The sequence below is a fragment of the Vulpes vulpes genome, chromosome 6 (genome assembly GCF_048418805.1).
Source record: "Vulpes vulpes isolate BD-2025 chromosome 6, VulVul3, whole genome shotgun sequence".
Taxonomy (NCBI): domain Eukaryota; kingdom Metazoa; phylum Chordata; class Mammalia; order Carnivora; family Canidae; genus Vulpes; species Vulpes vulpes.
In genome coordinates this window covers 58,354,516-58,366,701 of record NC_132785.1, presented here as the reverse complement: position 1 = coordinate 58,366,701, position 12,186 = coordinate 58,354,516, and the positions used below count along the sequence as shown (strand labels likewise).

Genomic DNA, 12,186 nt, shown 5'->3' with positions numbered 1-12,186 from the left:
TGCAGGCTCTCATATGGTGTCTTTGCTCTTCCCCCAGGTCCCAAGGGTGAAGCAGGAAAAGTTGTGCCCCTACCTGGTCCCCCTGGAGCACAGGGACTTCCAGGATCCCCAGGTTTCCAAGGGCCGCAAGGTACTTTTAGCGTTCTCTTTTGCCCGGAGGTACACTTGGAACATTCACAGGTTTTTCTCACACTGCCTGTCGGTCTTGCTCACGACAGGTGACCGAGGTTTTCCTGGAACCCCAGGAAGGCCGGGCCTCCCAGGAGAGAAGGGAACTATCGGCCAGCCGGGAATCGGATTTCCAGGGCCTCCCGGCCCCAAAGGTAAGCCTGCAGGACAAGCCCCTGGGGCGGGGCCTGGGACGGGGCCACTGCTGTGCCCACAGCCCACTCAGGCCCCACCGTAGCATCCGGTCCCTGGCTGGTGGCCGTTCTGTTCACTGTCGTGGGAATTCTAGGGGAGAGGAGGGAGGCATGGATATGAGCACACCGGTTAGCAACTTGCCCTTCAGGGGAGCTTGCCAAAGTCCAGAGGACAATGAATTCAGTTACTGAGGTAGTGGGGGAAGCAGCGCCTCCCAGTGGCGCGGGTTGGCTGGCGGCGGGTTGTGACCCGCAGCCACCGGCGGGGGGAGCTGGGCCTCCTCCTTGGTGCAGGGGATGCACAGAGCAGCTGGAGCTGTGCCAGGCTGGATTTGGATCAGAGGGTGGGGAGCTGGGGGCCATGGGGAGGGGGCTTTGCTCTCAGGGGAGAAGGTCCCCGCACCACAGAGCCTGGGTCCACGTGGGGCACTGACGTGTTAGAACCACAACTTCTTTTTGGAAACAGTAAGACAGTAAGAAGGACAGTTTCTCCATTTCTGTTGCTTTCCTGGGTTGTGGGTCTGTCAATCCTGCGGGTGGGCCATGGGCCCAGACATAGACTTGCCGTCTCAGACCTCGGTCCAGGGCTGAGCAGGCGCTGTGCACAGTAAGAAACATCTCTTTCCTGTTTGGGCCGGTGTCCTGACCCTAGTCTTACTGGCCATGTGAGCAAACCCAGTGGAAAGAGCTCTCCTAGCTTGTCACACCTGCCAGCTGGGCTGCAGGCCTCACACTCCTCTGGGCACTGCGTCACGCCCACACATATGATCATGGCCACTTCCGTCGAGCTTACACAGCACAAGGCCCTCAGCGACCTTCCAGGTTCCTGGGGATAGTGCCAGGCCTTTTGCCTGTTCCCAAGCCCTACCTGCTTTCCTGGGAGCGCCACACCGCCGTCGCGAGAGGGAGAGGTTAGCGGGTAAGGTCTCCTAATTGGAGGCTGGCTGCCCACTTGCACAAAGTGGGTTGGCAGTGTGGATGCTGGTGGGCGGTTAGGTCCACTCTGTCAAGACCCTCGTTCCACAGCCCCACAGCATGTGTGATCGGGTTTGCACCTCGTCACACTTGCAAATCACTGTGGTCCATGGACCTGCACATACCTACAGGGGAAACTTCGTGCACAATAGAGCCATGGGGGAGCTATTAGCCCATCAGGCCCTGTAGGGTTGGGGCCCAGACTCTCAATAAATGCACCATGCACATCCATTGCGGTGTGGCACGTTCAAGGACCCATGGTCTATAGCAGTGCTGTTCGAACTGGAGCATTTCTGGGAATCCCAAGGCATCTCGTGAAAATGCGGGTCTGCTCCCATGGATCTGGGTGGTGCTCTCGAACAAGGTGGTTGTGCTGCCCCAACCATGGCCACACATACAGCTGCAGAGTGTGAGTGCCACCCTAGGCTGCACATGCTGTGGTGGTCTTTGATTTGTTCGGGAGGTGGGACAGGAGGAGAAACTGAGAGGAAGAAAAGGAAGAGGGGACAGGCGGGAGAGAGACGGGAAGGATGGCTGGTGCTGCATGAGGTCCATGGCACCCAGGCTGCCCCAGCTGGCGCAGGTGGCTCCTCCAATGGCCAGGGTGACCTCATGTTCCTCTTAGAACCACCTCAATAGGGTTCCGTGTTGTTGGCCAGTCTAGTTGGTTCAGGGGCGTCTGAGCAAGAATGAAGGAAGTGAAGAAAGTGGGTAATAGCATTAGTACATCAATGACTTTTTTGACTCTTCAATACAGGTGTTGATGGCTTACCTGGAGACGTGGGACCTCCTGGGAGTCCAGGTCGCCCGGGATTTAATGGCTTACCTGGCAACCCAGGTGTGCCTGGCCAAAAGGTGGGTACTGAGTATTGTCTGGATTGCTGTTCCTTTATCCTTGTTATGAATTAGACGCATAGATTGTGGTTTATTAATATCGGGACACATTGCACCTGCGTGCTTTGTTTATTAAAGAAATAGCACAGGATAGAAAAGAAGGAAGTGCATGGTGCGTGGTAGTTGGTGTTTGTGGGAGAATCAGTTCTTCTGGCTTTAGGAGTTTGTGCTTGCCTACGTGTGTGCCGCGTCTCGGGGTACATGTGTGTCTTACTGGGAGTGGCAGGAGAAGGCTGTGGGAAAGCCATCCAGGACGGTCTAGTTTTACTGACATTCTGGTCCAGTAATTCTTTGTTGGGGGGCTGCCTTGGACATGGTGGGGTCTTTAGCCACCTCCCCCGTGGCCTCTACCACAGACACTAGAGGAACACCCTGCATTCACCCCCAGCTGTGACAACCATAACTATCTCTGGGCATTATCGAATGTCACCCAGGAAAAAATATGGCCTTGATTGGAGACCCATGGGCTAGCATGACTTCGGGACTCTCCTTAACTCACACATCCCCTGCCTTTTGCTGATACTTGAAAATTCTGCTCAGCATGTGTAGCTGATCAAGGGTTACATCTCTTCCTGTTCTGATTATGAAGGAAGGGAAGTGAAATTGCTGGAAGGCTTCATGTGAAATAGGAGAAAGGGTAGTAGTTTCACCTTGCCAATGAAAGAGTTAGCCTGGCCTGTTCTATTAGGAGGGCAGGTAGAGGCTGTGGGGATGGAGTAGGTGTGCACACGGGCAGGTAGAGACTGTTGGGATGGAGCAGGTGTGCACACAGGCAGGTAGAGGCTGTGTGGTTTGGGCAGGGGCACATGTGTTCTTATTAACCATCTGCACTTACGCCCTTGACTTGATGAGATCATGGAACATGCTGGTGAGTTGGCTTCTCTGTGCTTTGGGAATTTCCAGGGAGAGCCAGGAATTGGTCTGCCAGGACTCAAAGGATTACCTGGTCTTCCCGGCATTCCTGGCACACCCGGGGAAAAGGGGAACATTGGAGGACCAGGCGTTCCAGGAGAGCATGGTGCTATTGGCCCCCCAGGCCTTCAGGGAATCAGAGGTAACTTCCTTTTTTTTTTTTTTTTTTAAGATTTTAGCAAGACAGAGAGGGAAAGAGCATGCACAAGCTTGAGCAAGGGGAGGGGCAGCGAGAGAATGGGGCTTTCAAGCAGACTCTGTGTCTTACAACTCTGAGATCATGACCTGAGCTGAAATCCAGAATTGGATGCTCAACCAAAGAGCCACCTGAGTGCCCCAAGGTGACTTCTTACAGACAAATCTAGATGGCGGCAGGGGCTGGGCCTGTGTATTTGGTGTCTGCGGAGCACCTATTAGGTGCTCTGCCAATGTCTGTTGAATGAATGATGGAAATCGTAAAAGGCTAGAGCTTATGGTCTTGTGTTGTGGTTTATTATGTGGGTGGGTAGCCCGTGCTATGAAACATGCTGTGATCTATGTGCAGTTTATTGACAATTTCTTCCCATTCAGGTGACCCAGGACCACCTGGATTACAAGGTCCCAAAGGAGCTCCGGGAGTTCCTGGAATCGGCCCCCCTGGAGCAATGGGCCCCCCTGGAGGACAGGGACCACCAGGGTCCTCAGGTGATGGGACATCCTTCCAGAATTATTCCTCCCCAGGGCATGCTCACAGAGGGGAAGGGATTGGCTCAGGATTAGTGCCCCCTCGTGAATAAGAGGCACTTTGTGACAACAAGTCTGATTGTTCACTTAAAGGGTGAGTTGTGAGTGTCTTTTCCTCCCACTGGGCTTGGTTCATGTGCCAGAGAGCCTCCCCTTATTTAGTGACACTTTTATCTCCTTTAAGATGACTGGCGTCTCCATCTTACCTTTCCGTGGGGGGTTAGTAAGTTGTGGATAATGTGTAAACTAGTTGGTGCATGGCTAGGAGCTGCCTTTAGTGACTAGTCCTGGAGCTAAGTCAGTGCTGGTGGGCTGACAAGACGATCCCTGAACACGGATGAAAGGCAGCTAGTGTTTCGAGCGAATGCTGCAGAGAGGCCTGGGGGTGCTAGCAGGGGTGACTGCTCCCTGCTGATGGCAGAAAGGAGGGCATGGTCTCAGACCCAGACCTTGGCTTCCAACGCTGCTACCCAGGACATTGGGAGCCCCTTGGCCCCCAGCATGGGTATGCACACTCATATGGCCCTCAGAAAGCTCCAGCTAAGCCCAGAAGGGTGCCCCGCAGAGCTCCCCACAGATCCTGCTAACTGTGCTTGCTCTTTGCTCACCTCAGGCCCTCCTGGAGTGAAAGGAGAGAAGGGCTTCCCCGGATTTCCAGGCCTGGACATGCCGGGCCCCAAAGGAGATAAAGGGTCCCAAGGGCTGCCTGGCCTGACAGGACAGTCGGGACTCCCTGGTCTTCCTGGACAGCAGGGCACACCAGGAGTTCCAGGGTTTCCAGGTAAATGATTTGTGCACTCCTGCCCCTGTCTGTCCATGGACCCATAGCATCTGCAATCAGTGTTTACACTCCTTCCATCTGGCCACAGGTCCCAAGGGAGAGATGGGCGTCATGGGGACCCCAGGGCAGCCTGGCTCCCCAGGACCAGCAGGCCTGCCAGGATTGCCAGGAGAAAAAGGTAGGGAGCCAGCACTCCAGAGGAGCCCATCTTATGTCTGTGTCTCCATGTCTCTTGGAAAATCCTAAATGGGTGTAGGTCATATTTCATTGCAAGAGACAGAGGAAAGATGTCCAGAAGGTCAGACAAGGGTTGGGAAGACCCCCTCCTCCAGTGGGAACTCATGGTGAATGGTGCATGTGTGGGCAGGGGCTGTGCTCTGCAAAACCAGAGAGAAGGCAGGCTTTCAGGTGCTCCTTATTGGCACACTTGAGGGGTTTTTGTTTTGTTTTTTTAGAATTGGTGGGATCTTCAGTTGTATGAGGTCATAGAAACTGAGTCCTTAGAATCAAATTAGCAAACTGGGCAAATTTAGAAGTCTTAATTTTTATTCCTTACCTTTTATTTAAAATTGGTCCAAAAATAAGTTTTTTTTAACAAATCGACTTTGTGAGATATAAAAATAGTCATTTTGTTAGTAGAACAAGGAAATTCCCATTTTGATGGTTTTGTATAGACTTGAGGGGAGCTGTGAACAAGCATAATAAAAGTCCTTAGGAAACAGGGTAAGTGTAAAAGATTTAAACTGATAATAAGCAGAGTCACATATATTTTATAGTTATCAGCAAATAATGAATACTGAAAAATGTTTTTCCTGGTCATTTGCCCCGGGCCAGATTCTTCTGGGTAGCTTAGACACCTGCTATGTGATGCCTTTGTGCTGCTTTTTGGACAGGCTATGAGCTCCTCATTCCTCCCTCAGCAGTGGCTTCTCCCAGGGAGAAGGAGCACCACACCTGTCACTGCCTCCAAGACCCCTGGCCAGTTTCAGCGGTGTCCTCTCTTTCCTCTGCAGGAGACCACGGCTTCCCAGGCTCCTCGGGACCCAGGGGAGACCCTGGCTTCAAGGGGGACAAAGGTGACGTGGGTCTGCCCGGCAAGCCTGGCTCCATGGACAAGGTGGACATGGGCAGCATGAAGGGTCAGAAGGGAGACCAAGGAGAGAAAGGTAAGTGGCCAGAGGGTCCAGTGGCAGTGGGGCTGGAAATACAGGTCTGACCACCAGGTCTCCACTGATGATTGCAAACCAACCTATGTTTCCGCCACAGTTTGCCTTTAAAGCACACGTGACTCATTATGACTTTTTTCTGTGATATGCAGGACAAATTGGACCAACTGGTGATAAAGGATCCCGGGGAGATCCTGGAACCCCAGGAGTGCCTGGAAAGGATGGCCAGGCAGGGCATCCCGGGCAGCCAGGTACAAGTGAAGTTCAGGTTCACTTCACAGTAGGAGCTCATGCTAAGGAAGTGTCAGTCAGCACTTTTCATAGGCCTTAACCTGGTGGGTATTTCTCTGTTTTCCTAGGACCTAAAGGTGACCCAGGCATTGGCGGAACCCCGGGTGCTCCTGGACTCCCTGGGCCCAAAGGATCAGTTGGTGGAATGGGCCTACCAGGTATGTCAGATTTAGATAAAGTATCTTCTTTCTAAAGAAAAGAATGTGCCTATGCTGCTTGAGACAGGTGTGTAGGGTGATGAGTATTGCCCTGAGGGGATAATCCTGGCACGTGTGTCTTTTACACAAATGCACATCTTCAGTTCTCTGTGTTCTCCTGCTTTGGGATCAGTGGCACTTGGCTGACAGAGTGACCATTGCTTAAAAAAAAAAAAATCACAATTCAATAAAATAGAACATGGGCTGCCTACTGTCACCTTTGATTACCTCCAAGTGACTGTCCACCTGGCCACAATCTCCCCAGTGCAGTCTGGTTCCCCACGTGTGGGCCAGCTGCTAGCACCCTTTGGTATCAGCCCAGAAGAATCTCTGGGCTCCTCTGCCCCAAACCTGAACTGGCTCCAGCTCTGCCAGCAGCGTTTCCTCCCAGGAGGCTGGTGAGAGGTGGAGAGTGCTGGCCTCGAGTGGGTCCGGGGCTAGTGCCTCTCAGAACTGGGTGGGAAGGGAAAGCCAAGGGGGGAGCCAGCCTTGCTGGCCCTCCCTATGCCTTTAAGAGGCATCTGATCACTCCCATTTGACATAGAAACATCAGGCTTGCTGTTTACACCTGTTTGTAAATAGGTCTGGGTAACAACATAACATAATGAAACCAGGTATGCATTTACTCTTGGTGGCCTGCCTCACAACCCCTCAGATTCTTCTGGATAGTGGGCTACAATTGCAGAATAAAGAACATAAAAGCCCTTTGTCATACTGCTGTGAAAATAAATATGCTAAGGGGTTAATATATTTCTTCTCTCTCTTTATTAAATGATGGTTTCTAAAAGAGGACAGGCGCTTCCTAGTGTGGCACTACTATGCTGTGGTGACTGGCATCTGTCTGTGTAACTAGGAGATTGATGAATGAAGGGATATGTGTTCTTTTACCTCATTCTTGACGGCTGTCAAGGTGCTGTTTTATTTTTAATATTAGTACCCTCTAAGCACACATTCACGTTTCATTGTCTGTTTATAGGAACGCCTGGAGAAAAAGGTGTGCCTGGAATCCCTGGCCCACAGGGTGTCCCTGGCTTACCTGGGGAGAAAGGAGCAAAAGGAGAGAAGGGGCAGGCTGGCCTACCTGGCATTGGAATCCCGGGCCGGCCCGGGGACAAGGTAACAGCCTCCTGCTTGGAAGCCTCCTGTCCCGGCCATCTGAGAGTCTCAGCACATTAAGTCACTCATAACACAGAACAGGTTCCCCAACTTACTGTAAATTACCCCTCCTGCCCCCTCCTGTCCACCACGCCTTCTTTGGGAAGAATCTAGAGGCTGTTGGGAGAGAGGCAGAGTGAGTAGCAAGTTCTCAGGGGTGAAGAGGACTGTGAACAGTAGAAACGGAAAGCTGGTTCTTTCATTCTGGTTTCCTGTTTGTCCTTGTTTTTCGCACATGGACTTTAGATTGTATGTTAGAAAGCTGGAAATGGAAATCTCCAGTGCAGCACTGATTTCACCAAAGTGTGTACTGTTATCCAGAGAGCGCCCACAAACACATGTCCAGGAACAGATATAAAAATAATGAGCCAATGTCTACTCACAGGGAGAGCAAGGGATCTCGGGTTTTCCGGGAAGTCCTGGAGAGAAGGGAGAGAAAGGCAGCGCTGGCGTTCCAGGGATACCCGGCTCTCCAGGCCCCAAAGGATTGCCAGGGACTGTCGGCTATCCAGGTAGGTCAGCTGGGCCTCCTCCCGAACTTGGGTTTTAGGATGACAGACAAAGATCCAAACTGATGGCCTTCTGGTGTCTTATTTTTCACATCAGGAAGCCCTGGACTGCCCGGAGAAAAAGGTGACAAAGGCCTCCCAGGATCAGATGGAATTCCTGGCATCAAAGGAGAAGCAGGTAGAGACCACTTTTTAGAACGCAGATGAGGGCCTGTGGACACGAAGCCAGGGCCATCGAGGCTGAGAGTTTCCCTCAAGGTGGCGAGTCATGGACCTCATAATGTCCCCAGGGGGCCCAGCCCTCCACATCTCAGATGAAACCACCACATCTGGGGGCTTCCATGGTCTTTTGGAGGCCTAGCCACCAGTTAGGAGCTAGAACCAAAGTTGCTGAGCTGGCTGTGTAGCTAGCTCCAGTAGGTTCCAGAAGTAGGTTGTGTGTTGTTGTGGGAGCTTGATGTATGTTCCTTGGGGGCCCAGGTGTGCGGGGGTAGCAGCTCCCTGGAGGAATGTCAGTAAGGAGCATCTTGCATGCAGAGCAGGTGCTGTGAGAGTGTCTCTGCCTGACTAATGTGGCTTTTCTCTCCAAGGTCTTCCTGGGCAGCCTGGCCCCACGGGCCCAGCCGGCCAGAAAGGGGAGCCCGGCAGTGACGGAATCCCAGGGTCAGTGGGAGAGAAGGGTGAACCAGGTATGCCCAGCTCCTGCTCCCTTGCAGGACGAGATGCTCCTCTAGGGTCCACATTGCTCAGACTCTCAGTCCATGCCTAGTGACTGGGGCTGGTTACAAAGTGACATCTGCCCCATGTGTCCTAATGGCTGTTTGAACACTGATGTGGACAAGGGGAGAGGCTGGGGTCAGAAGAGGGGTGGGGGCATTCAGTAATGCCTCCAGCACTTGGGGGCACCTGCCCTGAATTCCCAGTGGCGTGTGAGAGAGACACACAGAAAGAGCCCAGGCTGTTCCTCTTCTGCTGGCCTTTCCCCATTCGAGAAAGGGTCCTGGGAACATTTCTCATCCCCCAAATCTGCTCCTGTCACCTTGGGGGCTACATGCTCTGATGGTGAGAATCGTGTACATGGTAGACTTCGTGTGTAGCGGGGGCGGGGGGGGGTGACACAATCTGAGATCCATGACCCCGCATCACGGAAAGGAGCATCCAGGAGATTGCAGTCAGGGTCCACCGCTTTCTGAAGTTCATCGTTTGCTTCCGTACACCTTATGTTTATATTGCATACATTCCTTTTCTTATAAAAACAGTTCATTAAATCCCCCACATGTCCTTTCCCCATGTCATCTTCCCACAAGCCCCTTGCTCACATGATTGGGCTTTCCAGTGTTTACTGCCCCCAAATGCTTCTGGCTCCCCCGCCTCCCTTGAGAAAGGCTGTTGGTTGGATGGTCATCTGACAAAAGCCAATTTGTGAGTCTCTAGACAGTTGTAGAAATACACACCTATTTGTAAGATTGTCTCTACTAATCCCATCATGGTTCTTTGCTGACAGTTAAGAGAAGTGCTGAATGATCCAGGGCATCTTAGAATAGCCATGGGATGGGATTGTCCTAGGAAGTATGATGAGCTGATTACGTGTATCCTACAAAGAGCACGTGGTATTGGCAGAGTTGAGACAGTGTTTTTTGCTGTACTTGCAGATCACCTGCTTTTTTTTTTACCCTTCTTTTCCAGGGCTGCCCGGAAGAGGATTCCCAGGGTTTCCAGGGGCCAAAGGAGAGAAAGGTAAGGTCTGCGAGACACATTCGTCCTTTCCCACTAACAGCTGATGCACATGGCACCAGCAGAGCAAGTGTAGTGGGTGCGAGGAAGCAGTGGGCGGGGGTGACAGATGGCTCTGGGATGGTCTCCTTTGTGCCTGCTCCTGGCCCCTGACTAACCACTGTCCAGTACATTGTCTTCAATTCATTGTCTTCTGAAAAAGCAAGACAAGAATCACAAGGAGGGACCCTGTGGCCAGTTTTGGCAATGATTCTGTTTCATTGAAATAATTCTAGAATTTTGGTATTTAATAATTAGCAACTTTGGAGTAATACGTTAGAAACTTCACATGCAGGGATTTTTTTCCCCTATAAGTTCTTACCTTAAAAACTTTGAAGCAGTTTATTACTGTGTTTCTATCATTAGCATACAATAAAGTACACGTATGTAGAGGGTGCCATTTGGGAAGTCTTTGGTGAATATGCACACGTGTGAGAGTGTCACCACAATCAAGAAGGTCAACACATCCATCACCCCACAAGCTTCCTAGACTGCTTTGCCATCCCGTCTTGCTCTTGCTGCCCAACACTGCCATCCCCAACCACCTTTTGGTCTGTCTCCTGGCACGGTAGATGAGCTTGCATTTTGTAGATTTTATATCAGCAGAATCCTCTGTATTTCACTCTGTTTAGCTTGCCTTTTCCCCCACAGCATAATTAGTTTGAGATTCATGGGTGTGGCGGCTTGTGCCAGTCATTCCCTCCTGTTTCTTGCCAAGCAGCTCTCCATGCTGTGGCTGTACTGTAGCTTCTTTATTCATTCACCTGTAGGGGGAAGAAGCCCTTAGGTTAGCAGTGTGGTTGCTTGCAGACTCCTCTAAGCTTATAGTCCAGTGGCTTTGTGGCTAAACACTTCCTCTAAAAAGTGTAAAGAGGGCACTTGGGTGGCTCAGCGGTTGAGAGTCTGCCTTCCGATCAGGTAGTGATCCTGGGGTCCTGGGATCGAGTCCTGCATCGGGCTCTCTGCTCAGCGGGGAATCTGCTTCTCCCTCTCCCTCTGCCTGCCGCTCCCCCTGCTCATGTTCTCTCTCTCTCAAGTAAATAAAATCTTTTTTAAAGAAGTATAAAGAATGACGGCTGGGAAGATCCTAGATAGACTGTGGTCAGGGTCTAGCATGTCACTTAGTAACACAGGGAGAGGGCACGCAGCTCTAGTTGTCCACCTCCCATCCCCGTCCCCCCACCACCCTGATGCCTCCCGGAAGCTGCTCCCTCCTTTCCCTGTGCCATGGTTCCTCTTCTCCCCTGCCTTTTGCCACCTTCTCAAATTGTTGTTGTTGTTGTTTAGGCTCAAAGGGTGATGTGGGATTCCCGGGACAAGCCGGGAGTCCAGGCATTCCCGGATCCAAAGGAGAGCCAGGATTCCTGGGCCCCCCGGGGCCGCAAGGACAGCCAGGCTTGCCTGGAGCCCCAGGCCACGCTGTGGAGGGACCCAAGGGAGACCGAGGCCCACAGGGTCAACCCGGCCTGCCAGGTAAGGGTGTCTGATGGGGTCAGAGCCAGGTTCAGCACCAGCACAAGGCACAGATGTGACAAATGGAAACCCTTAAATCCTCAACGGAGTTTTTAACATAGATTTTTGCAGCGTTGACTGCAGCTAGAAACTGCTTCTGACATTCGGGGACCCTTGTTGTTTGGCCTCCACTGGGTCACTGCTCCCCAGCGTCCTTCCTGTTAAGGGATTTGGTAGATATGACAGGTGATCAGAGGAAGATGAGCCGTTACGGGGAACGACAGGAACACAGATGCCACCGTGATGGTTTTCCACCCGGTGGGCATCCTGGCACATCTCACTCCCCATCTGATGGTGGGACTGGATGCTGAGGTTGGGATATCCACATCAGAGTCTCTGCCTGTCGATAGGAGGATCCCTTCTAGGACCTGTGGGATTTTTGTGGGGCTCACATGGCTTGTACGGGGTGGTTGCCCCTGGTGGCGGCAGGTAGGTGGAGGTGAAGACACCTGTACATTAGATCACCCTCTAACCTCACATGTGTGACTTTTTGTCTCCCGTTAGGGCTTCCGGGACCTGTGGGACCTCCAGGGCTCCCTGGGCTTGATGGACTCAAAGGTGACAAAGGAAACCCAGGGTGGCCGGGGGCTCCCGGAGCTCCAGGGCCCAAGGGAGAGCCAGGATTCCAGGGCCTGCCTGTGAGTCGTCCGTGTGTCGGTCTTGTGTGTGAATAGGGTCGCAGCACAATTCATGTATGTGCATATGTGTGTGTACATGGGTGTGACACTCTTAAATCCTCTCCGGAGGGGCTCCTGCTTGTTGCTGGTCTTGGGCCATCTTTCCTGACATCGTAGCCTGCGAGCACAACACTTTTTCCGGTCTGGTTATATAAGAACCGTTACAGGGGATGTTATAGTACTGGGGATTGCAGCTCAGTGCCTGGGTGAGGAAATATGTTGGCACTCCTGATCCAAACAGCAAGCCTCAGTAAGAGAA

At 52.2% G+C, this 12,186-nt stretch overlaps 1 protein-coding gene across 4 annotated transcripts in view; it reads left to right on the top strand.

Annotated features, from left to right (window-relative positions):
* Window positions 1-12,186, top strand: part of COL4A1 (collagen type IV alpha 1 chain) — a 138,453-nt gene that overhangs the window by 111,019 nt on the left and 15,248 nt on the right. For all 4 annotated transcript variants that reach the window (XR_012002057.1, XM_072761013.1, XM_026008864.2 and 1 more), the window contains exons 27-43: window positions 38-130; window positions 219-323; window positions 2,095-2,192; window positions 3,135-3,285; window positions 3,714-3,827; window positions 4,480-4,647; window positions 4,736-4,825; window positions 5,661-5,813; window positions 5,966-6,064; window positions 6,173-6,262; window positions 7,278-7,417; window positions 7,842-7,968; window positions 8,063-8,143; window positions 8,556-8,654; window positions 9,652-9,702; window positions 11,026-11,211; window positions 11,755-11,888. Coding sequence is in view for 3 of the 4 variants with exons in the window: in XM_072761013.1 (XP_072617114.1) it covers window positions 38-130; window positions 219-323; window positions 2,095-2,192; window positions 3,135-3,285; window positions 3,714-3,827; window positions 4,480-4,647; window positions 4,736-4,825; window positions 5,661-5,813; window positions 5,966-6,064; window positions 6,173-6,262; window positions 7,278-7,417; window positions 7,842-7,968; window positions 8,063-8,143; window positions 8,556-8,654; window positions 9,652-9,702; window positions 11,026-11,211; window positions 11,755-11,888 (1,979 nt within the window). In the remaining variant the exon portion in view is untranslated. The remainder of the gene's footprint in view (window positions 1-37; window positions 131-218; window positions 324-2,094; window positions 2,193-3,134; window positions 3,286-3,713; window positions 3,828-4,479; window positions 4,648-4,735; window positions 4,826-5,660; window positions 5,814-5,965; window positions 6,065-6,172; window positions 6,263-7,277; window positions 7,418-7,841; window positions 7,969-8,062; window positions 8,144-8,555; window positions 8,655-9,651; window positions 9,703-11,025; window positions 11,212-11,754; window positions 11,889-12,186) is intronic.